The 27,737-nt window shown below is 37.8% G+C and overlaps 1 protein-coding gene across 2 annotated transcripts in view; it reads right to left on the reverse strand.

Moving 5' to 3' along the window:
- The window catches only part of TRIM33 (tripartite motif containing 33), a 120,764-nt gene that overhangs the window by 34,610 nt on the left and 58,417 nt on the right, over nucleotides 1–27,737 (reverse strand). For both annotated transcript variants that reach the window (XM_513668.8, XM_003308304.6), the window contains exons 5-7: nucleotides 6,115–6,231; nucleotides 3,307–3,421; nucleotides 244–390 (exon numbers count right to left, since the gene is read on the reverse strand). In XM_513668.8, coding sequence (XP_513668.3) covers nucleotides 244–390; nucleotides 3,307–3,421; nucleotides 6,115–6,231 — 379 coding nt within the window. The remainder of the gene's footprint in view (nucleotides 1–243; nucleotides 391–3,306; nucleotides 3,422–6,114; nucleotides 6,232–27,737) is intronic.

Raw genomic sequence — 27,737 nt, forward strand, 5'->3', positions numbered from 1 at the left:
CTTCAAAAGAGTACATACTATATAATTCCACTTATATGAAATTCTAAAAAATGACAGAAATCAGATTAGTGGCTGCCTAGTGGAATGAGGAAACTTTGGGGGGTGGTGGAAGTTTTCTGTATCTTGATGTGGTGGTGGTTACATTTGCCAAAATTAAAATGTATACTTTAAACAGGTGCAATTCACTGAATATATATCTTAATAAAGTCCATTAAAGAAAAATAAAAACAGTATGTGTCTCACCAGTCGCTTGCTGTATAGTAGTGCTGTGCTGCTGCCACTTGCAATTGCCCAATTTGTGAAGTTCATAACATGCTTCACCTGCCGGGAAAGGCCTGTGATGTCATTCTGCTGCTGTAGTAACTTCATCTGTCTTTCCTTTGTAACATTCTGAAACAGAACAAGAGCTTCGCTGTAGAATTCCATATGAAAAAAAATCAACCCCACATTTCTAATGCAAATGGGCACAATACCTATACTTCCTTTAAAAATGGGCTAAGTGAATAAGCTCCATGATTATTTAGCAAGCCTATCATCAGAGGAAAAGCCACTAACAAAAGTGGGACTAAAAGTCAGTTCTCTAAGCTAAAAAGGATATTCCACATATAGAAATGAATGTTAGTTAATGTCACTTTTCTATCAACATGTCTGTTAAAAATAGTGTCTTCCTATTAGATTAATCTAATATATGGTATTTATAGCATAAGGAGCTAACTTTAGAAATAAATTTATGTAATCTTAATATACTTTAAAGGCCAAAAAAATTTTGTGTCACCAGTGCCACCTCCTGGTATGGCATGAGAATGAAGTTAAAATCTCTCTTAAATATATAAGACAAAATGAAAAAGATAACTTCCAGAGTTCTAAGAGTAGAATTAGGGAAACTTTTGATATGAGAGAAGTTCACAGAGAACAAAGAAGTAAGGACTGACCAAACTGCAAAAACCAATTTCAGAGAAACACTGCAAAGGAAAAATAAACTGCTTTATGGGAAGTAAAATCACCCCAGAAGGGATGGGTAATGTCCTACATACTTTTGACATTCAGCATGCTAAACAACTCATCTACTACTTTCTTAAGAACTTTCTCCCAAAAATGACTCAAGTTGGTTTTTCTGGACAATATTTTTCCTAAGGAAAGAAGCTGTTCATTTTATAATGTAAATCAATGGATAAGAGTATTCAACTGAGAGAAGTCTGGTTTACTACATTTCTTTTATAAAGCTTAGAAAAACGTTTCTTCTACAAAGTATAAGAACATATTACACTAGAAAACATCTATTTTAAATTTATCATCATGTTAGTAGTATGTGGCGTATTTACCATTAGGTATTTGTACACACTTTAGCCTTAAGAGGCTTTTTTTTTTTTTTTTTTAACAGAGTCTCACTCTGTCCCCCAGGTTGGAGTGCAGTGGTGCAATCTTGGTTCACTGCAAACTCCACTTCCCAGGCTCAAGGGATCTTAAGAAGCATCTTTTAATTCAGAAACTCTTGAAATGGTTTTACAAATACTATTTTAGACGTACAGCTGAAATGTATTACAGTAAGTTTAAGTGTATCAAAAATAGTTACTAAGTGCTCTCTATTCACATGGGTCCTTTTGGGGGGAAAAACCTATTAGGGTTAAATGCAACAGACTGGTGTACAGTAGGAAAAGGGACCCACAACTTTAACAATCTGCACAAGAGTACTTTTTTTTTTTTGAGACGGAGTCTCGCTCTGTCGCCCAGGCTGGAGTGCAGAGGCGCAATCTTGCCTCACTGCAACCTCCACCTCCTGGGTTCAAGCAATTCTCCTGCCTCAGCCTCTTGAGTAGCTGGGATTACAGGCATACACCACCACGCCTGGCTAATTTTTGTTTTTTTTGTTTTTTTTTTTTTTGTAGAGATGGGGTTTCACCATGTTGGCCAAGCTGGTCTCGAACTCCTGACCTTGTGATCCACCCACCTCAGCCTCCCAAAGTGCTGGGATTACAGGCGTGAGCCACCGCACCCGGCCAAGAGTACTTTTAATCTCACAAATTGTGTTTCACTGGAAAGATGTATTCCATTCAGAGATAACATTCTACTGACATCATTTCATTTTTATGTAACTATGCACCTAATATTTTTAAAGGATTCTATGAAGAGATGGGACAGAAAAAAAAAAAAACTATTCACAATTTGAGGTTAATGGAAGTAATCAAATAAATCATTTCATTATTACTATTCAATGGTGCAGAAAAAATAATCCCCATATCATCTGAACCTAGTTAAGAGCATGAAATCTTCAATCAGAAAATATTTCTCTTTCCAAAATTTCAACTTTCCAGAGCATGAAATTTTCAATCAGGAAACATTTCTCTTTCTGAAACTTCAATTTCCCAGAAAACTCCTATTTGAAATTTGCTAAAAATAAATCAAATCGGCAGTGGAGACTTTGATTAAAAATTTAGATTTCATGAACTGACTAGATTTTCATCTAGAAACTTACACCTACAAATAAACTTCAAAATATGCAATATAAATACCTAATATCACAAAATTTTCACTAAGTTTAAGGTTTATAAATTTCAAAATGAGCAGCATTTTCTGCAAAACTATGGAAATATTTTTAAAATAAGGTAAAACACACAAATGACTCAAGCAGAAGCCCAACATGAATCTATATGGTAAAATTAAATTGAGGCCCCATCTTAAGGGGGTGGGGAAGAAATGTGGTGGGACTACTTTGCCTTTATGTACATCACATTTTAGTAACATTTCTTTTTTCTTTTTCTTTTTTTCATTTTGGAGACAGGGTCTCACTCTGTTGCCCAGGCTGGAGTGCAGGACACAATCACAGCTCATTGCAGCCTTGACCTCCCGGGCTCAGTCGATCCTCCCACCTGTTTCCTGAGTAGCTGTGACTACTGGTGCATGCCACCACCCTGGCTAATTTTTGTATTTTTTGTAGAGGCAGGTTTCGCCATGTTGCCTGGGCTGGGCTGGACCCCGGGGCTCAAGCGATCTGTCTGCCTTGGGCTCCCAAAGTGTTGGGATTACAGGTGTGAGTCACCATACCCAGTCTTAGTAACAATTATTTGATTTCTAAGAGGACATCACTATTTCCTAAGGTATACAGCTAAAGTCAGTGTTATTAAATTGGGCCGCAAAGTAACTAACTAGAAAAGGTCTCTTTTCCAAAAGTAAATTTTAAAAACCTTATTTTAAGTTTTACTTTATTTCCATACCCCCCAACCCATCTAAAATAGTTTTCAATAAACATTAAAAACAGCTAAAGAGCAAGAGAAGCAGTTTTTGTTTTATTTTGGCTTTGAACCATACCTCTAGCTGCTGTAAGAGAGATTTTCCTTTCTTATTAATTTCATTGATAAGGGTGAAAATGGCCACTTTAATTTCCTGTTCTACTCGTTTGTTAGTCTCATTTACTTCTTTTATCCTGAATAAGAGAAATGCATCATTAGGTTATCAACTTATCCTAGGTCTCTGAATCATCAACTGTTACAGAAATTCATCCAACTGGGCACTTAACCGAGTAATTAAAATGAAAACTTTGTCAAAATGTACAACTCATGTTTCAGCAGACCTGACCAATTTGGTCCAAACAAGTTATGTACATAGACAAATAATGAAACTAATATTTAGTAATTTTAAATTATGCTCATAAAGGACAGTTTATTAAGCTGGATGGCAATCTCCTTAAGTAACTATGACATGAATGTGATGCACAAACACCAGTGACTTCTGGATAGTGTCAAATGTGGCACATTGGTTCTGCTTAACCTTGACGTTTTCCAAGAACAACGTGCAAAAGGACAATGTCACAAGCAATAATTATCTTTTGAAAGGATAATAGTTAAACATAGAAGCATTTATTTTCATTTATAACTTAGCCACTTCAAACATGGGTTCTGATACACTCCCTTCAAAATTACTCTTAAAATGGTTTCCCTTTGTATACGGTAAAGGGCATAAAACATTTTCAATCCATTTTTAAGAATAGCTTTAGATGTTTTATAAGTAGGTGTAAGCACTCAAAGCAGTTACGGAAGTTTTAGGTGCAAATATGAAGTGGCTGATACTTTGGTATTTACAAAACAGGAAGTGGAGAATCCCACCACTATGAATATATAAAATGTCAACGACCAACCATAAGACATAGCTTCAATTGTTATACATTCTACTTCTGTAAAAACTATAACCCATGCTTTCAGCTCCTAAACTGCCTTTCATTTGCCAAGTTCGAATTTAGTTAACTTTAATACACTCCAAGAAATAATGTAGTTTTTTTCCTTCTCTGTACATCGTTTGGCACTTACTTGAAAATTTTGAGTTTTGTCCTTATCTTACTAAGGTGAGTGGAAGATATTTTTAATATATAAAGGTACTAATAACTAGTGATAAGAAATATAGGTTTCAAATATAAAATGATTGGGCCAAAGATAGAAATCACTAAGCATGCTGAAAACAGAGAGTAGCTAGTCTCAGTCAGACTCCTATTGGATTTAATTAAGTCTACTGTATGTTCAGTTTTGAAGAAAGAAAAAAATGTACATTAAAAAATAATGGAGATAGGTCAGTGAAAAATGTGTCTAAAAGGGGAAGTTATCAGAGATTTTAATACTGTTTTTTTAAAAACTTTCTACAGATGAAATCAATCTCTTCAACCCCGTGCAATCTTGTAACAGGTAAACCTCTTGCTCTACTTTTGTATACAGATTCTGGAACACGTGTACAAAATATATTTAAAAAATACTTATACAATGTACACACAAAACATCTGTATAAAAATATGGGACTGCCATATGAATCAACTCACTATATTTCCTTTGAAAGAGACACCCATCTATCATTTCTGAGAAACAGTCTTCTCCAAATCAACCGTATCACCAGTTTAACCTAAAACAACTGAACATTTCCAAAAACAAAAACCCACCAATGGAGTGTGTGGGTGTGTACAATCTACAAGCTCTAAGGAGCCTTTTATTTTCTTTTGGTGTTACTTAAGATAAAAAGTTCTGGCCGGGCACAGTGGCTCAGGCCTATAATCCCAGCACTTTGGGAGGCCGAGGCAGGCGGATCACGAGGTCAGGAGATCAAGACCATCCTGGCTAACACGGTGAAACCCCGTCTCTACTAAAAATACAAAAAATTAGCCGAGCATGGTGGTGGGCGCCTGTAGTCCCAGCTACTCGGGAGGCTGAGGCAGGAGAATGGCGTGAACCCAGAAGGCTGAGCTTGCAGTGAGCCGAGATTGTGCCACTGCACTCCAGCCTGGGCGACAGACCGAGACTCCGTCTCAAAAAAAAAAAATTTCTACCATGTGTAAAGTACTATTTTCATTCATTCATTCATTCAATTATTTAATACTTCTGAGCATCTACTATGTGTCATTTAAATCATAAATTAATGAACTTTAATATTCATTAGAAGTCCTAATATTTTTGAGTCTATAAACACATATTAACCTTATTCATACCCTGAAGAATTTTAGTTTTAATTATGCCAGCTCAAAGTGTTTGTCTTTCTGGTGTAAGAGTCATAACTTTGTTAATCTGCTCTCTTATGGAACCTACTCTCACTTATCAATAAATTTACTTAGAAATATACCAAAGTAGAATACTTTTTAAATAATAAATGGTGATGATAATTATAAATACAATAGCAACAGCTAAAATCTAACTGCTTACTATGTGCCAGAAACTATATCATGTATTCATCTTATAATGCTACTCATAAGATAAGCACTGTTTTCAATGCTTGTTTTACAAATGGGGAAATAATTGGTCCACCCGTGATACTCTCTTCTCTATACTGTATCTTCCACACAATCCCCACTTTAAATTTTATAAGTCAACTCTCTCCATATTAATTTCTTTGTTTCCACATTTAAGGTTTAACACAGACCACAGTCTTATTAAAATAGACAAAGATGTGTCCTAAAAGGGTATACAAAAGTTTGGTCAATTAAATTTTGTTTAATTGACAAATATTATAATTCCAAATTCATGCCATTTCCCCCTCAAAAAAATGTTTTCTTTATATGCTTAATATAGCAGAAAAACAGATTTAAACTGGACCCACTTCTCTTTAGTAATTCTTAAAATTATGGTTTTAAGGCAACAAACTTACCTATTCTGCACCTGAGTAGCTGCAAAATGAACATAATTCTTCTTCTCAAGAAGTTTCGCCAGTAGATTCTCAATTGCACCCTTCTGATTTTGAAAAGCTTCTTCCAAAAACTGATACCTTAAAACCAAAACAAAACTACATTTAAAACAAAACATTTATGATTAAGATTTTGGAAATAAAGAACAGCTAAATAAGTCAATCTTGAAACCTTAATTAAGTGATCAACTCTATGCTGGCCACTCATACCTTATCTCAACAGCAACTTTTAACTGGCAATCACCCATCTCCCTCCAACTCTGACCCTGAAAGGCCATTATAAAAGAAAAAAATTACTCAGATAATGGTTGAGTGCTCTTATATTAGAGTGTTGATTCAGGATTACATCTTTTTAAAAATTCAAATATTGGCATAAGTTGTATACATTTTAAATCATAAAGCGTAACCACATTATAGAAAATACTATAAAAGGAAGGGAAATCACCCATAGTTCCAACATCACAAAATTACTGCTACCACTGTAATATATAGTTCCTTAATCTTTTAATTATACATGTACTTATTTACTTATTTTTTAATAAAGACAAGGTCTATGTTACCCAGGCTGGTCTCAAACTCTTGGTCTCAAGCGATCCTCCTGCCTTGGCCTCTCAAAGTGCTAGGATTACAGGAGTGGGCCACTGCATGTGGCCTAACTATGCATTTTTAAATGCAATTATAATAATAATGAACATGCAAATTTACATCTGACTTTTATTCTTTATCTTGTCTTTATAATTACACTTAAAATAATTTTTCAGTTCTGGATGCCATGTACTGTCAAACTTTCCACAAGGGTTAAATCAATATAAAACATCACATCAACACCAGTTTTACTTTGTCAGCATGAATGCTATATGTTAAAATTTTCTAATCATAATAGTGCAAATATAGACTCTAATAACAATTCTTTGGCTACTAGGAAGCTAGAATAATAGTTTTCTTTGCTACTTTTATTTCCTTTTTGTAAATTATTTATTAGGTTTTTAAGTTATTAAGTCAACAAATATTATTTAGTTTTTTTCTATGTCCTTTTTACATGGACTAAAGAATCCATTATTGTTTGTACTACTAACAAATAGTCACAAATACAAAATGATACCATACTGTGACAAGAGATAAAATTCAGGTATATATAATTTACAAGAAACCACTGCCTAAATCGGCCTCAATACCAAGAAAAGCATAGCAGAGAAGAACAGCATCTTATGCTAGGTACAGAGGCATGTTTGAGACATGTAAATACTTCAATATGGCCAAATAAAAATATACAAAAGTCAGAATATGAGACAACAACTGATAAAATCCACACATAAATACTTCAATATGGCCAAAGAAAAATATACAAAAGTCAGAATATGAGACAATAACTGATAAAATCCAGAGGCAAACCGTGAAGGGCCAAGTATAGCACACTATTTGTGCATTTAATTCTCTAAGTAATGGAAAACCTCTGAAGAATTCTAACCAGAATGTAATAATCACATTTACATTCTAGGAAAATCAACATACAGAAATATAAAAGACCCAAAGAAGGGAATAGAAGGGAAAGACCAGCTAAAACTCTAAGACAGTAACTCATATGAGAGATCAGGGTACAGTACTGGTTGGTACAGCCAAACAAACAAGCTGGAACTGACTTTATCAGTGAGATCAGCAGATTTGAGAGGTTATGTGTCAGTTATGGCAAGGTCCATGGTACAACCTGAAAACTAAATGCCTAGCTAAGGCACAGTCAAGAAACAAATCATTGCAAATGAGTTCACAATTACTGTGTAATTGTCTATATGGGCACTAAAATCACAAAAGTAATAATACTATGGGCATCTAAATGTCCATTGTTTCTTCAATGAAAGTCTCAGCTAAGGCAGACAAGAGGAAAGACTATGAAATTGTTAACATAAAGGAAAGTTTGTTAAGATAAAGGGAAGTTTACTTAGTAGTGGGATACAAGAGGTACAAGAAGAATGGAGGACAGTAGGAGAGAAAACGTAGATCAATATGGGAATTTGTTATAGAAAACTGCTGGTGCACTGATTTTATTGTGGTAAAATATACGTAGTAAAATTTATCCGTCTGAACTTTTTTTTGAGTCAGGGTCTCACTCTATCACCCAGGCTGGAATGCACTGGAACCATCACGGCTCACTGCAGCCTCAAACTCATAAGCCCAAGCAATCCTCCTGCATCATTCTCCCGAGTAGCTGGGACTATAGACACCCGCTTTTTTTTTTTTTTTTTTTTTTTTTACTTTTTTGTAGAGATGAAGTCTTGCCATGTTGCCCAAGCTGGTCTTGAACTCCTGGTCTCCAGTGATTCTCCTGCCTCAGCCAAAATGTTAGGATTACAGACACGAGCCACCACATCCAGCCCAATTTAACCATTTTTAAGGAGAATATTTTTAAAGCTCAACTGTCTACAATGTTGAGCAACATTATAACTTGTATAAGATATTAATAGCACAGGCCAGGCATGGTGGCTCACACCTGTAATCCCAGCACTTTGGAAGGCCGAGGCAGGTGGATAACGAGGTCAGGAGATCGAGACCATCCTGGACAACATGGTGAAACCCTGTCTCTACTAAAATACAAAAAAATTAGCCCGGCATGGTGGTGTGCGCCTGTAGTCCCAGCTAGTCGAGATGCGGAGGCAGGGGAATCGCTTGAACCGGGGAGGCGAAGATTGCAGTGAGCCAAGATCACACTACTGCACTCCAGCCTGGTGACAGAGTGAGACTCCGTCTCAAAAAAAAAAAAAAAAAAAAACAAAAGATACTAATAGCACAAAAAAGCACGTGAGTATTTTCAGAGAGTTTTTTTTTTTTTTTTGAGACGGAGTCTCGCTCTGTCGTCCAGGCTGGAGTACAGTGGCGCAATCTCGGCTCACTGCAACCTCCACCTCCCAGGCTCAAGCAGTTCTCCTCCTCAGCCTCCCGAGTAGCTGGGACTACAGACATACACCACCATGCCTGGCTAATTTTTGTATGTTTAGTAGAGATGGGGTTTTGCCATGTTGGCCGGGCTGATCTCGAACTCCTGACCTCAGATGATCCGCCCACCTCGACCTCCCAAAGTGCTGGGATTACAGGTGTGAGCCACCACTCCTGGCAAGAGGCTTTTAAAGAGGCTTTACTGTTAGATAGGGGACCCGAAGTTTGTTCCTTCGTGAAAGAGCAACATTTGATTTATCCCACATACTATGATTTCTCTACATCCAATAAAAACTATTACTATGTTAAATCTGAACAAATAAAGCAGAAATATGAGGATTCCATGCTAACCCTTTTGACTTAGCTTTATTTACATTGTGATGAAAAACAATCTTTTTGAAGGAGAATTTGATGATGTCAACAAATACGCATTTGATAGAAAGGTTAACTAGTATCAAAATTCACAAAATTCTAACTCATAAAATTTAACCAGGTACAAATTCCCCTTATCCCAAAATAAATATTTTTCAAAGTCCTGTTTCTAAATATATCTTGTTACATTCATGTGAACAAGAAACAAGCAAACACACACTATTTTCCTAAATATGATATACCTAGGTAAACTGAATTTTCTTTAATCAAAATTACAGCTGAAATGTGGGGAAAGAATAACCAACAAATGAACTAAATGTAGTTTTGATTAATACATAAATACTTCAAAGTAATTTCTTAGATTTTAATCTTGCATTTTAAAGTAGTATTTATTTATTTATTTAGAGACGGAGTCTCGCTCTGTTGCCAGGCTGGAGTACAGTGGCACGATTTCGGCTCACTGCAACTTGTACCTCCTGGGTGCAAGCGATTCTCCTGCCTCAGCCTCCCGAGTAGATAGGACTACAGGCATGAGTCACGACACCCAGCTAATTTTTGTATTTTTAGTAGAGATGGGGCGTCACCATATTGGCCAGGATGGTCTCAGTCTCTTGACCTCATGATCCACCCACCTCGGCCTCCCAAAGTGCTGGGATTACAGGCGTGAGCCACCGCACCCAGTCTAAAGTAGTAATTCTTGTGGGCTTTCTTAGTCACAATGAACTATTCTCCACATTTCAAAATAAGTAAAATAAAGTAAAAATTATGTATGCCCAGGATTTAGTTAGGACAGACTAAGTAAAACTTTTTGTGCTTCTGGCTAGAATTATATAAACCTGGTAAAATTATCTGGTTTTGATCAGAATTAATCAGCATGCTTAGCTTTTTTGAATTATTGAGATATAAATTATATTTAATACAGTTTTGTAAGAAGTTTATGAAAATATGGTGCTCATGAGTAAAGGGTAGGAGATAAATAATAAAAGGGTGTTTTTTGCTGGGCACAGTGGCCCACACCTGTAAGTCCCAGGTATTCGGGAGGCTGAAGAGGCTGATGTAACAGGACCACTTGAGCCCAGGTCAAGGCCAGTCTGGGCAACATGCATACAAATATACATGGATGGGTGTTTTTTAAAAGGCCGAGAATCACTTAGCTAATAACTTCAAACTTCTGAATGTACATTATGGTCTTACTAAGTCCTGTGCTCTACTACTCTACTTGCCAAGTGATACAGTATTATTCTTAGTAATTGTCACTGTATATATTAAGTTTTGATTTTGGCACATCTAGGGAAAAATGCATCATAGTGCTTTATATCCAAACTGAATAAGAGAACCTTTTTAATAAAACCCAGTTTCATTTTTCTTCAGTTATTCCATTTTTTAAAATTACATTAAATTTCAAACATGTATTAGAAATCTAATTCCACTGAATCGTTCACCCATTTTCAAGAAGTATCCATTCATAGCTGATTTTATCTGTACACCCACTCACTCCATCCCTTAGACTACTGTGAAGAAAACTCCAAACATCATACTTTATCTAAACATTTCTCAATCTATAGATGGCAATAGCCTATTCTGATAACTTACTACATTTTCAGGCACTGGGCTAAGTATCTTAATATGCATTCTCTCATTTAACCTTTAGAAAAACTTAATGACTTAGATACTACTACTATTTTCATAGTTAAAAGCTAGATGACTTTGACAACCCTCTGTGTCTCACTTCTTCTCCAGTAAAATATAGAACAATCATCATATATACATGCACAGGACTGTCCTAAGAATTAAACTGGTCAAAACACACAAAGCAAAGCACTTAAGGCATACTAAGGATTTAATGCTTGCTATCACTGTTATTCTTAGCAGTAATTTTAAAGGATTTATACTGTTAGAATTTATCTTGTTGCAAATGTATATTGTTCCTTATTTAAAGCTCTATATGAAGGGGAGATGATAACAACCATAAGAGTTCAGGAAAGGGACAGAGAGTAGGAAACGTGAGCAACTGTGAGGAAAATCTGAAAGGGTAGAAATTTCTACAAAGTATGGGAAAGACATTAAAATCCTCACATAAATAGAACAGGGAGCAAAAGCTAACTCTAATTAAATCTCAAAAATCACAGTGACATCACCTGATATTTCAATTACCTAAGACTTCATTAGAACAGGATGTTACTTTCTATTGCTGTCTTCAAAATCATTTATCTTTTCTCCTGTAATATCTAATCTTCTGGCTGGGCACGGTGGCTCACGCCTGTAATCCCAGCACTTTGGGAGGCCGAGGTGGGCAGATCACGAGGTCATGAGTTTGAGACCAGCCTGACCAACATGGTGAAACCCCGTCTCTACTAAAAATACAAAAATTAGCTGGGCGTGGTGGTGCACGCCTGTAATCCCAGCTACTCAGGAAGCTGAGGCAGGAGAACTTCTTGAACTTGGGAGGTGGAGATTGCAGTGAGCCAAGATTGCGCCACGGCACTCCAGCCTGGGCGACAGAGAGAGACTCTGTATCAAAAAAAAAAAAAAAATCTAATCTCTGTTAATCCTACCCAAAATGAAGCCCCCCATCAAAAAAAAAAAACAGTGAGCAGTGAAAAGTCATAAGTACATTAATACATGTATAATTGGCATCCCCAAAGGAGAAAAACAGAGGAAGAGAAAAAATATTAGAAATAGTAGTTATGGATAAAAGTTTTTCAAATTTGATGATCTATAGCTCTAAGAAGCTCAACATCCCCCAAGCACAAGAAACATTCAGAAGACTACACTAAGGTATATAATTTCCAAACTGTTTAAAACCAGTGATAAAGAGAAAATATTAAAAGCAACCAGAAGAGAAAAAAGATACACTGTATACAAATGAACAAAAATAAAACAGATTTCTTGATGGAAACAATGAGAGTGGAGCAACATCTTTAAACTACTTAAAGAAAACTTTCAGCCTTGAATTATTTATCCAGAAAAGTTAATATGAAGGTGAAACTACTAGGAGTGATAAAGATGTTCACTATTTTGACTGTGATGATGGATTCACAGTCCGTCACCACAAAGCAGAGATCTAAAACCTATACCACTACAAAGCAGAGATCCAAAAGTGTTATGACCTTAACATAAGGGTATACTAAGAGTAACCTGCCCCTCTATCACCTCAAAAAGACTGAATGACAATAACAATGATTCTGTGGAAGAGGAGAGGGGGGTCCCTCAGAAGTTGTATCCACAAAACACTTCACATGTGAATTTTCAGACCAAGTGCACATCATCTTGGTGGTTCAAAACTTCATTCCGGAAATTTAACTGTCGGAAACTGGTAGTGCTTCTAGGCAATAGCAACAGGAAATTCAATCCTTTATTGTGGAAAGAAAGTATCTTAATTTTAGACCAAAAAAAAAAAATTGCATAATTTTTCAAGGAAAGAGGAAAGTTCATAGTTTTAAAAGACTACATATATAAGGAAAAACAGCACCCTAAGCAAGAATCAACAGAAATAACAGGAAGAACTGACTCACTAACAGAGGCAAAATAAATACATGTACTCTATTTAAAGAATAAAACACAGCTAAAATGTTCAGGCAACTATTTAAAATTTTAGATGAAGTATACAAAAGACCTCTTTGAACTTTTTTTGCTATCTAAAAATAAAGTTTTTAAAAGGGGGAGGAGCTGGCTGATTTAAAATATTTAAATTATAATGGATGGGTTTTAATGGCAGTTTAGACATAAAGAGAGTATTTGTGAACTGAGATTGTTCAGAGAAAAGTGTCTCCCTGTTTTGCATTTTCAATGTAAAAAAAGGGGGGGAATACAAACATTAAGAGAAATGGAGAATGGATTGAGGGGAGTCTAACATACATCTAACTGGAATTCCAGAAGAAGGACCAACAAAGAATGCAACACATGGAATATGTGAGGAGATTACTGATTGAAAGACACAATCATAACGCATATTTTTAAAGACATCTTTGTTATTCTTTACACAGTTTCTTTAGGTATACTTCTGTGTATAAATTACGTATCTTGTGACTCTTAAAAGACTTTTAAGACTCTTAAAATACAAAGGCCAGGCATGGTGGCTCACCCCGTAATCCGCAACAATTTGGGAGGCTGAAGTGGGAGGATCGCTTGCGGCCTGAAGTGCAAGACCAGCCAGGGTAATAAAGCGAGACCCTGTCTGGACAAAACATTTTAAAAAATGACTGGGGGTGGTGGCACATGCCTGTGCTTCCAGCTACTTGAGAGGATCACCTTAGTCCAAGAGTTTGAGGCTGCAGTGAGCTATGATCACACCACTGCTCTCCAGCCTTGGTGACAGAGTGAGACCTCATCCCCTTAAAAATAAAAAAGTATGTAGTCATTATTTATGTGAACTAAATTTGCCTATTTGCCAGGAAATATTCAAAGGGTAGGGATACCACAGTAAATAAGGTAAAATAAGGTCCTGTTCTTCCTTTCCTTACATTTTAATTAAGGAGAAAACAAAAATTTGAATAGGGTGATGTGATAGAGAGGACGTTAAGTGGCTAAACATTCTACATTGGATACATGCACAGAAGGGAACTCTTGAAGACGTGATGACAACGTACAATTATTTCAAAGATAGGAACTAGGCATGCACAGAGAGATAACAGATGAGCTGTAAATAATCAGAGGTAAAGCTGCATTTTTGCAAACGAAAATGACCAATTGGTTTTATTCTTTGCAATAATTTTGCCATTTAATAAAATTTTCACATGGGATACTTCTCAACCCATCTGCCCTCTTTGCCAAATGGGTAACTTTTATCTGTGGAACTAACGACTCTGAATGTATTTCTTCCTCAAGTCTTCTCTCCTGATATTCTTCTCTTTCAAGTTAACTCTTAGCCATATGGAATTATTCTCCTTCTAGCCATAAGCAATGATTCTGCTGGGTAACTGACTCATTGAACCTATGGGCTCTTCAGATAGTTTGATATCCCAATAGGATCAGAAACTATAATATGAAAATTAATGAGGCTATGTTTCAGCAATACCCAAATGAATTAATTCAAATTTTAAAGAATACTCAAGAGATGAGCTATTACGGAACCAAATACTCAATATCAGTCTCATACAGACTACACAACTCCAAGGTAGCAAGGACAGAGCACATTTTTTCATTATTGTATAGCTATCACCTAGCAAGGTACCTGGTATACAATGAGTACTTGAATATCTACCGAACAAATGAGATCAATGAATACTCATTTGTTGAGTGAAGTTCAATAAACCAACCATTTTGTCTGACAATAAGTGTACCCCATGAAAAAATTATGCTTGGATAGGAAATCTTCATTTGTTGCCATAGCTCTGAATCTAGCTCCCTAAGAGGACTGACAGTAGATATTTACGTATCACTTCTACCAAAAATGTATTCAGATTCTTCAACTACTTGGATTGCATCTGAAAGAATTTTTAGGGTTGGGCATGGTGGCTCACTCCTATAACCCCAGCACTTTGGGAGGCCGAGGTGGGTGGATCACCTGAGGTCAGGAGTTTGAGACCAGCCTGGCCAACATGGTGAAACTGTCTCTACTAAAAATACAAAAATTAGCCGAACATGGTGGTGGGCGCCTGTGATCCCAGCTACTTGGGAGGCTGAGGCAGGAGAATAGCTTGAACCCAGGAAGTGGAGGTTGCAGTAAGCCAAGATCGCACCACTGCACTCCAGCCTGGGCGACAAAGCAAGACTCTGTCTCAAAAAAAAAAAAAAAAAAAAAGAAAAGAAAAAAAAAAACTCTTAGAAGAATTTACGGAAGAACTAAAAAAGTGAGTTTCAGCAAAGGTTCTTTTAAAGCAATGAATAATGCAAACTACCTGGGATGATTTACCAGTATTCTTAAAAGATTGTAAAAACAATTTTTTATATCCAGGCCATAAGATTCTTATCTAACTAGCCCGGAATAGGAATGAGGCATCAATATATTTTTTTAAATCTCCCTAGTTTTAATATAAATTTAGAATTGTGAATATCTGCTCTCAAGTTTATCCACACAAAATCTTAATTCAAAAGTCCAATTCTAAGAAAAGCTATTCCTTCCCTTCCTTTTCTTCTTTCCCTTCTCTCTTCCTCTCTCCCTCTCTTTTTTTTTTTTTTTTAAATAATGGAGATGGGGGCCAGGTGCGGTGGCTCACACCTGTAATCCCAGCACTTTGGGAGGCTGAGGCAGGTAGATCACAAGGTCAGGAGTTCAAGACCAGCCTGGCCAACATAGTGATACCCCATCGCTACTAAAAATACAAAAAAATTAGCCAGGTGTGGTGGCACGCACCTGTAATCCCAGCTACTCAGGAGGCTGAGGTGGGAGAATCGCTTGAACTCAAGAGGCAGAAGTTGCAGTGAGCCGAGACCATGCCATTGCACTTCAGCCTGGGTGACAGAGTAAGACTCCATCTCAAAATGAATGAATGAATGAATGAATGAATGAATGAGATGGTGTTTCACCATGTTGCCCAGGCTTGTCTCCAACTTCTGGACTCAAGCGATCCACCAGCCTCAGCCTTCCAAAGTGCTCAGATTACAGGCGTGGGCCACTGCACCCTGATGAAAAGCTATTTCTTTAAGAAAATATTTTAGAGAAACCTCACTTGTATCATTCAAGTAACTACCATCATAAACTATCTTACTCTTTAATAAAAATATCTGATACTAGGTTTTAAGTAGCCACTCTCTCTTAAACAGTATCCTCAAAAACAATCTAAAATTACTCTACTCTAACTATACACAAAACTGCAATAGGGTATAAAAAATATTAAGGTGGAGCCAGGTGTGGTAGCTTATGCCTGTAATCTAAACACTTTGGGGGCCAAGGCAGGAGGATCACTTGAGGCCAGGAGTTCGAGACCAGCCTGGGCAACACAGTGAGACCCTGTTTCTTAAAAAAAAAAAAATTAATGTATGAAGGTGGAACAAAGGTGACTTTCACTTTCAGCCAGGACACAGTGACTGGTACCAGACTAGCCCTTGTCACCAAAAACTATAAAAGAAGACAGAAATACATGAGGCAACTATATTCAGTCACTGAACCACATGTAGACAAAAATCTACATTCCTTTAAAGAGCATCATAATCATCCTACCTCTCTGTCTGTAGACAATTTTATGATAACTGGAACAGGGGGCTAGAGGCGAAGTAAAGCAGAGGCAAAAATCACGGTGTGGGCTCATGAGTGGCTGAAATCCACGGGGCAGGGCACTGGAATGGAGGGAATGATGTAGGATGAGAATGGGGAACAGAGGGTAGATAGAGGGAAGAGAAGATATTGAATATGTGTGAATTCCTCACAAGTCCTTGGTCAAAGTCTGGGCTATATATGACAGGGTGAGATTACACAAAGTTTAGCAGACTGCCGTTGCTATAAAGTTGACACTGGAAGAGAAGAACTAGAGGTCATGGATTTCTAGAAGAACTCAGCTTGAATTCTATCTTCAGAGGAGAAAGACTTTGTTAATCTCCCTGGGATCTACCTGAGAAACCAGAAAGGTCACCCTTAAAGGACTATACCCTGGAGTAAGCTGTACCTTAGGCCTGTCCTGTCCTAACAAAACCTAAATAAAACCAAGCCTTGACAAGATCGTCTAAGAAACAAGGTTCAGAAATTGGGTACCACCAACTTAGAAAGGCTTGGGAAATGACTTGGGCTTTCTACAGATCTTCCCTAACAAAGCATAAAACCAAGCATACACAAGCTTACAGTAATTTAAATGCCTACAAGAAAAATCAAGTCTTCAGAGGAAGATAAAATTTCTAGAATTTCTACAGTGTATTGTCCACAACGTCCAAATCACAATAAAAAATTACCAGGCATTCAAAGAAATAGGAAAGCCTAACTCACAGCAAAGAAAAAAGTACTCAATACAAATTGACACCAAGATGATCTAGATGCTGTAATGAGCTAAAAGTTTAAATGGGCTATTGTATATTTATTCAAACCTTTAAATGAACATAGGTTCTTGGTGAACAAACTGACAGGAAATCTCAATAGATAGATGGAAACTACTAAAACAAAAAAAGGAAATTCTAGAAAAGTACAATAACTGAAATGAAAAACGTCACTGGATGGACTTAGCAGCAAATGGGAGATGTCTGAAGAAAGGGTATGTGACCATGAACATACATCAATAAAAAGTATCCAGTGTGAAGAAGAGAGGGAGAGAATAAATTCAAGAAAAATGAACAATCATCAGGGACCCTTGTGACAAAATCAAATAGTCTAACATACGTGTAACTGAAGTCCTGGGAGACTTGGGGTGTTTTTTGTTTTTGGAGATAGGTCTCACTCTCTCACCCAAGCTGGAGTGAGCACAGTGGCATGATCACAGCTCACTGCAGCCTCAACCTCCTGGCCTCAAGCGATCCTCCCACCTCAGCCTCCCAAGTAGCTGGGACTACAAGCATGCACTGCCATGCCTGGCTAATTTTTAAAAATTTTCTGGTAGAGATGGGGTCTTACTATGTTGCCCAGGCTGGTCTTGAACCCCTGGGGTAAAGTGATCCTCTCACCTCAGCATCCCAAATTCCTGGGATTACAGGCGTGAGCCACCACAACTGGCTGGAAAATCTGTTTTGAGGAATAATGGCCAATTTCCCAAATTTGATGAAAATCAGCTCAGCGAACGCCACAGAGAATAAACAGAAAGACAAACATATCTAAAAACTTCATGGTCAAAAGGGAAAGGCCAAAGAAAAAGAGGAAATCTTGAAAGCAGCCAGAGAAAAGCCATAAAACATTCAGGAAGGAACAATACGAGCGACATCCAAAACAATGGAAGCCAGAATACAAAGTAGTAATATCAATATCTTTTCAATGTTGAAAGAAAAAACTGCCCACCCAGAATTCTAGAGCAAATTATCCTTCTAAATTGAAGATTTTTTTTGTTTTTGTTTTTGAGACAGAGTCTCGCTTGATCACCCAGGCTGGAGTGCAGTGGGGTGATCTCAGCTCACTGCAACCTCCGCCTCCTGGGTTCAAGCAATTCTCCTGCCTCAGCCTCCCAGGTAGCTGGGACTACAGGCACATGCTCCCACGCCCAGCTAATTTTTTGTATTTTAGTAGACAGGGTTTCACCATGTTGCCCAGACTGGTCTCGAACTCCTGAGCTCAGGCAATCCACCTGCCTCAGCTTCCCAAAGTGCTGGGATTACAGGAGTGAGCCACTGTGCCCAGCTTAAATTGAGGATTTTCATATGACAAGAAGATGAGAGTATTCATTGTCAGCAAACCTGCAAAACAAGAAATGCTGGAGAATATTCTTTAGACCAAAGGAATATAAGAGACAGAAACTCATATATACTGGAAGGAATAAAGTGAAACAGAAATGGTAATAAATTGGTAAATATGAAACACCAGCTTTTACTTTCTCTTCTCATAACTTCCTTAAAAGACAGCTTTTTTTTTTTTAAGTATTGTATGTTAAGGTATATAATGCATGAATAAATGATGTGGCAATAGTACAAAGGATAGTAATTGAGTAAAATGAATAATCCTTTTGTAAAGTTACTAAAACCATACAATATTTTAAGTAGACATTAAGTTAAAATTGCATATCACTATCCCCACAGCAATCGCTAAAAATAATAAAGTACAGCTTAAAAAGCCAACAGTAGATATAAAATGGAACACCAAAAACTATTTATAAACTTAAAATAATGCAGCAAAGAGACAACAAAAGAACAAAACACAAAAAAAGAGAAATAAAAAACAAATACTAAATGGCAGATTTAACCATATCACAAGTTATATTAAATATAACAAGATTATACATTCCAATTAAAAAACAGAGAAAGGAGCCTGGCATGGTGGCTCATGCCTGTCATCCCAACACTTCGGGAGGCAGAGGCGAGAGGATCACACTTGAGCCCAGGAGTTCGAGACCAGCCCAGGCAACATGGCAAGACCCCATCTCTATAAAAATTACAAAAATTAGCTGTATGTGGTCCCAGCTACTTGGGAGGCTGAGGCAGAAGGACTGCTTAAACCCAGAAGGTTGAAATGTTTGAGAAGTAGCAAGAAAGCCAGTGTAGCTGTAGCAGAGATGGAGGGATAGGCAGAGTAGTAGCAGATAAAATGCGTGTATAAGGTCTTTAAAGCCACTATAAAGATTGACTGAAGAGTCACTGCAGGTTTTGAGCAGGGGAGTGATACAGCCCAACTTAGGATTCACTCTAGCAGTTGTATTAAGAATAAATGGAAGAGAGGTAGCATTAGAAGCATAGAGACTACTGCAGTAATCTAGGCAAGAAATGATGGTGGCAGAGACCAGGCTAGAGGCAACAGAGGTAGTATGTGGTAGGAGTTGGTGATATATTTTGAAGGTGAAGCCAAAAGGATTTCCTGGTAAGTTTGGATTTGGGTATGAGAAACAAGTAGAGTCGAGGATGGTGCCAAGATTTTTGGCCTATGCAACTGAAAAAAAAAAATGCAACTGCCAAACTGAGATGAGGAAAGGCTGCCAGTGAAAAAAGGTTTGGAGAGAGTGATCAGTAGTTGAGTTTTGGAAGCGTTATGTTTGAAAAAGTAGACATTCAAGTGGGAGATGTCAGAGTCTGTAGGGCAGACAAATCTGAAAGTTCAGGAATAAACAATGAGCTAGAAATATAAATTTGGAAATCAACAACATATAGATGGCATTTTAAGCCCTAAGACTATATGTATAGATAATGGTGTAAACCCTCGTATATTCAACCTAGAAGAACAAACAAAATAAGCAAATGAGATTGAGAAAAAGTAATCAGTAATTAGTAGGAAGAAAATGAAAACAATGTGTTCTTCTGGTAGCCAAGTACATAAATGTGTTAAAAGGAACATTAAACATGTGAAATATTGCTGATACAATAAGGTATCAAGATGAAAACTGAGAAATCACCTCTAAATTTAGTCATGTAGTGGTTATTCATGACCTTGAAAAGAGCAATGTTGGTACAATGCTGACAGTCAAAAGTATGTAAATTTAGACAGAATGGGACAGGAGGAATTAGAGACCATAATTACAAGCAATTCTTTCAAGAAGTTTTTCAGGGACAGCTCTGATGGCAAGGAAAGGAAGTTAAAGAGAAGGATTCGTGTTTCATTTTTAAAAACGGAAGAAAAACAGCAGCATACTGAAATATAGGAATAATTGTTAGAGACTGAAAAACTGACAGGTTAGCAGAAAGAAGGGCAAATTTCTGAAACAATGTCATTGGCTACATGAGAGGGGATGGAACTCAGTGTATAAGTAGAGAAATTAGCTTTCTAAAGGAAGAGAGTTCAGCTAAGATAACAGAAATGTAGAAATATGGGTACAGGTGCTTGTTGGAAAAGTAGATGTGGTAGAGGGAGTCTGTAGTTCTCTTTTGATAGCTTCAATTTTCTCAGTGAAGTTGGAAGCAAATGCCAGTATTTCAGAGTGAGGATGAAGTATTTGACATTTAAAAGAGGGAAAGGTATGAATATACAATATGACTTCCAGACAACATTAAGGGTCTACTTGAGGGAAGTGGTCAGGAATTGAGAATGTGACCTATTGGTATCATTATGCTAGAATGTGTTTTTCTCCTGTGATATTCAGCTGGATAAACAAAATATGATAGGAAGGAAGTCGAGTTTAATCAGGACTGTAGTTATGCCAAGTGAATTCAAAAAGTGGGATATGGGAGTCAAGGCTAAATGCAAGGGAGTGATTAAACTGATTAGCCATGACATTAAATAAGGAAGGAGTTAAATGAGATCACAAAGGGATGAGGTAAAGTGAAAGGGTAGTAGGATCAATGGATTAAAATAAAAGTCACTGTGTGGTTGAATAATTGTAGAAGTTTCGTACTAAGCAGAATGAGCTGGAGTAACAGATGTGGCCACAGAGAGGAATGCTTAAAATTGAATAGAATTATTACAAATGATAAGATCTAGTATATGACTATGCATATGAGTGGCTACAGCAGTGTAAATGACAAGAACACTGGAAAGGAGGTCAAAGAACACAAAGACTAGAGTGTCTGAAGGATCAAATCCACATATATTAAAATTGCTAGGACTTAATAGTAGCATTCTACAGTTTACCACTGAGTTAGGGAAAAAAACCTTTGAGAGATGAAGGGGAATGACCCAAGGGTTTTTAGATGACAGCAGCAATGAGAGGTTATGGGTGATGACATGAAATTAAAATCCGGATATTTCAGGGAGTAAAAAGAAAGAATGGTCTAAAAAAATGGTAAAAAGACGTATCTCATACCTCCAGGCATACATGAGATGTGAAAGAAAAAAAAAGTCACCAGTCACGACAGTTGCAAGAGAAGCAGTGTCCATTATGCCAAATAAAGCAAAGAAAGGATCAAAAAAGAGGCTGGGGATATGCGGATTCTGATGACATGCCAACAATTCCAAAGGACAAAGTGGCAGAATCAGGCACATGTAGAGCCTATGGAATTAAAGTGTGACAGATGAGGGGACGTCTGGGAGTGTGGCACTTGTGGCACTCTCTTGGGTAACAGAAAAATACAGATAAAAAATGTAACAATATTAGTCTAGTAGATACAAGGCTGATAATGATGGAGAGGCTGCAAATGGTGGTGGTAATGAAGGATGCAGTTTGGGTCTTCCTCTTGTAAAACTGTCAATGGAAAAGAAATTCTAGTTTCAGCGAGTCAACCCTATCTCCACCTCAAACGAGGATTGAAGAGTAAGAGAGTGTGGTCTTAAAGTGACTATTCATTTCAGGAGAAATAAATACATTTCTCCAAAATATATTCTCTCCAAATTTATTCCATCTTGCCCCATGCTGCAATCGCTAATGTTTCTCATGAACTACCACATGCCAAACTTGTCAGCATTATTTTTCAAATGACCCAATATAACAAATTTAATAAACATGGTTCCATTTTTTTCCTGGAGACCTTCTTCATAGGATCCTCAGTTTTCATTCCTCATTCTAAATTATCTTACCCCATGGCTGTCATTTTAGGCATTCCCTTACCTTTTACTTTCTTGGTTTACTAACTTATTTTGGTGAATCACATTCTCTAATGGCTTTCCAAAAAGAGGTACATAAGAGGCAAAGCTTCTCAATACTTGCATGATGATACATGTCTACATTTTATTCTCACATTGATTTATACTTTAGCTACAGAATTCTAGATCAAGGCTGGGCATGGTGGCTCACGCCTGTAATCCCAGCTACTTGGGAGGCTGAGGCAGGAGAATCGCTTGCACCCAGCAGGGGCAGAGGTTGCAGTGAGCCAAGACCGCACCATCGCACTCCAGCCTGGGCAACAAGAGCAAAATTCCGTCTCAAAAAAAGAGAATTCTAGATTGAAAACCTTTGCCCTTCATCTCCCGACTTTCTTTTAACAATCCTGTTGTTTTGTTTTGTTTTGTTTTGTTTTTGGAGACAAAGTCTCAATCTGTCACCCAGGCTGGAGTGCAGTGGCATGATCTCAGCTTACTGCAACGTCTACCTCCTGGGTTCAAGTGATTCTCGTGCGTCAGCCTCCCGAGTAGCTGGGACTACAAGCATGCACCACCACACCCGGACTAACATTCCTATTTTGATTCCTATTTCATTGCTGGCTTTGGAAACTAAAAATTTACTAGAATTTTTCTGTATTTTTAGTAGAGATGGGGTTTCACCATGTTGCCCAGGCTGGTCTTGAACTCCTGAGCTCAAGTGATCTGCCTGCCTTGGCCTCCCAAAGTGCTAGGACTACAGGTATGAGCCACCATGTCTGGCCTAACGTTCCTATTTTGATTCCTATTTCATTGCTGGTTTTGGAAACTTCACTGATCTTAACCTTAATCCATAGCATACTATCATTTTATGATGTTATACACCTTGATATGGGTCTTTTTAAAAATCATTGTTCTGGGCATTAAATGGGACATTTTATCCTGGTGACTCTACATTCTTAGATGAATTTCTTGCAATAGTTATCTAATAATTTCCCAACATTTGTTTTCTTTTTTCTATAATTTATACTGGTCTGCTGGAACTCGTAATTTTTTTCTTTTAAATATTCTTCCGAGGGTGAAAAGGTCTCTAAATCCTAAAAGAGAGGTAGGAAGGGACAGTGAAATGAAAAAGCGCCATTACTAGCAATATGGAAGCAAGTCAGGGAGACTGAAGGTCCCCAGAGCTTAATGGGCAGATTTAATCTCCCTGATTTCAGCCTGGTACTTCCTCCCCATGTGGACCTAATATCCCCAAGTCCAGTGCCTCTCTGATTTTATTTCTCCAGAGAATAGGTCCAATTTTTGTGACACCTATCATCTCTAGGTACTAGGTATTACAGGTTCCTGAGAAATATATTGATTGGCTTCCTTCATATCTCCTTTGCATGGCCTTAGATCATTCAATCCCATTAGGCCAAATATTAGATCCACCAAATCTTCCATTCATTACCCTGCTTTAAAAAAAAAAAAAAAAAGGACTGAAATCCCCATTGATGTCTCTTCTCCCATTCTTAGTCTTTATAAGTCTACAGATTTTTTAATTCCTTTAATGTGAATAGAATTTTTGGAGGGAGATGGAAAAACCCCATGGTTTATCTAGAAACCTAGTAATGTTCTCAGGTACAAAATTTCATGCAGTTCTATAGCTGCTTTCCTTTTTCAAAACAACTTCTAAAGCCATAAAGTAAATCGAAGACTTCAATTAAAAAAAAAATTTAAATAAAGAGAAAAAAATAAAACATGTGGGCTGCAACTGTAATAACAGCCAATAATAGCTAAACTGTTATTGAGTGCTTACTATGCTAAGCACTTTATAGGTACAATTCTCAGTACTTGTAATCCTCACAACAACCTTATAAAGTTGGCAGTATATTTCACTTAAAAGATACACACACAAAACACAGCTCATCTTTTTCACTATGCAGCAATTATTTTAATTTAAACAAAAATTTTAAAAAGCAGGGAGAGGCAAGAAAAAACAAAACACAGTTTTAGACTGTATAAATGGATGATTATGGAATGAAGCTAAATTCAGAGGAAAATTCAGATCTTTTTGATTAACTGAGGTTTCACATAAGATTCTAAAAAGAATACAGCAAAATCAAACTAAGCAAAAAATTAATAAAGATAAAAGAAAACTGTGAGGATCAGAACACTTCTAAAGAATAGAATAAATGAATTAAAAAACTGGGTCACTAAAATGACCAATAAAGACCACAAACTTATGGCCAATTTAATAAAGAACAGGAAATAAACTCAGCTAGAAAACATCATAAACAGGCTGGGCATGGTGGCTCATGCCTGTAATCCCAGCACTGGTGGGTGGATCACGAGGTCGAGAGATTGAGACCATCCTGGCCAACATGGTGAAACCCCGTCTCTACTAAAAATACAAAAAGTAGCTGGGCATGGTGGTGTGCGCCTGTAGTCCAAGCTACTCAGGAGGCTGAGGCAGGAGAATCGCTTGAAACCGGGAGGCGGAGGTTGCAGTGAGCCCAGATCACGCCACTGCACTCCAGCCTGGCAACAGAGTGAGACTCTGTCTCAAAAAAATAATAATAATAATAAACAATCGTAAGATATAACTACAGATCTTCATAAAATCTTAATGTTTAATTCAACATTTTTTAACCTCTACTAAATAATTTTCTAACAAAATATAAATTATCACAATTGCAAAGTTGACTCAAGAAGAGATGGGAGCTGGGTGCAGTGGCTTATAAGTGTAATCCCAACAATTTGGGAGGCCAAGGCAGGAGGACTGCTTGAGGCCAGGAGTTCAAGACCCGGGCAACATGGCAAGACCCCATCTCTTAAAAAAAAAAAAAAAAAAATTAGCCAGGGATGGTAGTATACACCTGTAGTCATAACAATTTGGAAGGCTGAGGCAGGAGGATCACTTGAGCCCAGGAGGTTCAAGGTTACAATGAGCTATGATCATGCCACTACACTCCAGCCTGGGTGACAGAGCAAGACACCCTGTCTCCTAAAAACAAACAACCCAGAAGAGACAGAGGACCTGACTGAATCAATAAGCATATAAGAAATTGAGATTCTTAAAGAACTCGCCCTAAAAGTCCTTAAGTCCAGAGCGAGGAAGAGGGGGTGTTGTAGGGAGGGAAAAGAATGGAGCAGAAAGCGTTAGTTAAGACACACAGAAGTGGATAGGCACAGTGGCTCATGCCTGTAACCGCAGCACTTTGGGAAGCCGAGGTGGGCAGATCACTTAAGCCCAGGAGTTTGAGACCAGCCTGACCAACATGGCAAAACTGCATCTCTACTAAAAATACAAAAATTAGCCAGGCGTGGTGATGTCCACCTGTAATCCCAGCTACTCGGGAAGCTGAGGCATGAGAATCACTTGAATCCAGGAGGCAGAGGTTGCAGTGAGCCGAGATCATGCCACTGCACTCCAGCCTGGGCAACAGAGAGAGTCTGTCTCAGGAAAAAAAAAAAAAAAGATACAAAGAGGTGAACTCGTTTTAAGGTTAAATGGCTCTCCTAATAAATAGAGGTCTAAGAAACCGCATGTACAAAGTTGGAGGGTTAGGTAGAGGGTTCTTGCTACTAGAGTGTAAGTGGAAGATAAGAGATTGTTTAGTAAAAAAGTTAACTTTGCCCAAAGAGAGATCTAGCCTTTGCCTTCAGTCCCTGGCAGGTAATCTCTAACCCCGTGAAATGTCCTGCCTGGTGAAATTATCTTTGTTTGCCTGGGGACTTGAGCCAAGCTAGATAGTCTGTGTCAACAATCTGATTTACAGTGGGAGCTCTGGGTCACACAGTCTCAGATCAACCTCAGGAGGAGCTGTCCTGGAGACTGAGGTCTACCATGTGGCCGGTGAACCACATCTATGTGACAGAGACTGACCCAATAAAAATTCTGGACACCAAGGTTTAGGTGAGATTCCATGGCTGGCAATATTTTGTGCACACTGTCACACATCACTATCAGGAGGTGTTTATGATGTCCATGGCTCCACTGGGAGAAGACAACTGGAAACTTCACATTTGGAACTCTCCTGGACTCTGCCCTGTGCATCTTTCCCTTGGATGATTTTAATCTGTATCCTTTCACTGTAATAAACATAACTGTGAGTATAACAGCTTGCAGTGAGTTCTGTAAATTCTAGCAAATTATCAAACCTGAGTGTAGTTTTAGGGAATCTTGATCTTACAAGTGGCGTCAGAAGTGAAAGGAGTCTCGTGGATTACTCTCTAATTTTATAGTTAGCATCAGAAGTGGGATCACTTGAATGACCCTGGCTTACTAAAACAGGTGGTTTGCGAAGAGGGAGGATGAGAAGGTGGGAATTGATAAACCTTTAATTCTTGGATGGGTACCCAGTCATGGTATGGTTGTATAACTGCAGCTGCAGTTACTAGAGGTAAAAATTACCAATGGAATTTAGAAATGGTAGACCCAATTCCTGAGGAGTTGAACCACCAGAAAAACAAGGAAATGCAAACTAATAAGAAAAAAAGTAGGCCAGGCATGGTGGCTCATGCCTATATACCAAGTACTTTGAGAGGTCCTGGAGGAAGGACTGCTTGAGCCCAGGAGTTCAAGATCAGCCTGGGCAACATAGGAAGTCTTCATCTCTACAAAAAAAATAAAAAATTAGCCAGATGTGGTGGCACATGCTTGTAGTCCCAACTACTCAGGAGTCTGCTTGAGAACTGCTTGAGCCCAGGAATTCAAGCCTTCAGTGAGCCACTGCACTCGAAGCCTGGGCAATAGCACAAGACTTCTCTAAAAAAAAAAAAAAAAAAAAAAAGTTAATGAAACAATTCCTTTGTTACTGCTACCTGTACTAGCTAAAATGAAAATACAAGAGAATGTTAGGACAGATCCTGACACTGGGCCAAGCTCAGACTTCAGCCAGTCTGGGCTGCAGTCACTAGTCTCAGGGTCACTCCAAAAGGAAAAATTATGCTGGAACATTAGATAGCATGTCTGTGACCTCCAGTTACAACGAGGTAGTCTAGGTATGAGAAAGACAAAACCAAGAAACTACTGAAACCAGGGATTATAGTACAAATTGTCTCATTTTGTTGATCAACACTATCAGCTTCTGGAATAAAAACCTTTACTAAAATGGACTGTGACAGTGATTGACTTAGAGGCACAGTATCTTTGGTTTTTAATGCTGTAGAATGGAAGAGTGTGTCTAGGTTGAAGCGAGACCCACAGCTCACTACTGTACAACCAGGAGAATGCAAAGAGGTACTCATTATACTTATAAGCAGGTAGCTTCTCAAGGCTAACAAGACACACCAGCAGGTTATTCCCAAGGGGACAGCTAGCCCAGTGGACTAGATATAAAAGCCACTGTAAAGTGTG

The sequence above is a fragment of the Pan troglodytes genome, chromosome 1 (genome assembly GCF_028858775.2).
Source record: "Pan troglodytes isolate AG18354 chromosome 1, NHGRI_mPanTro3-v2.0_pri, whole genome shotgun sequence".
Lineage (NCBI taxonomy): Eukaryota > Metazoa > Chordata > Mammalia > Primates > Hominidae > Pan > Pan troglodytes.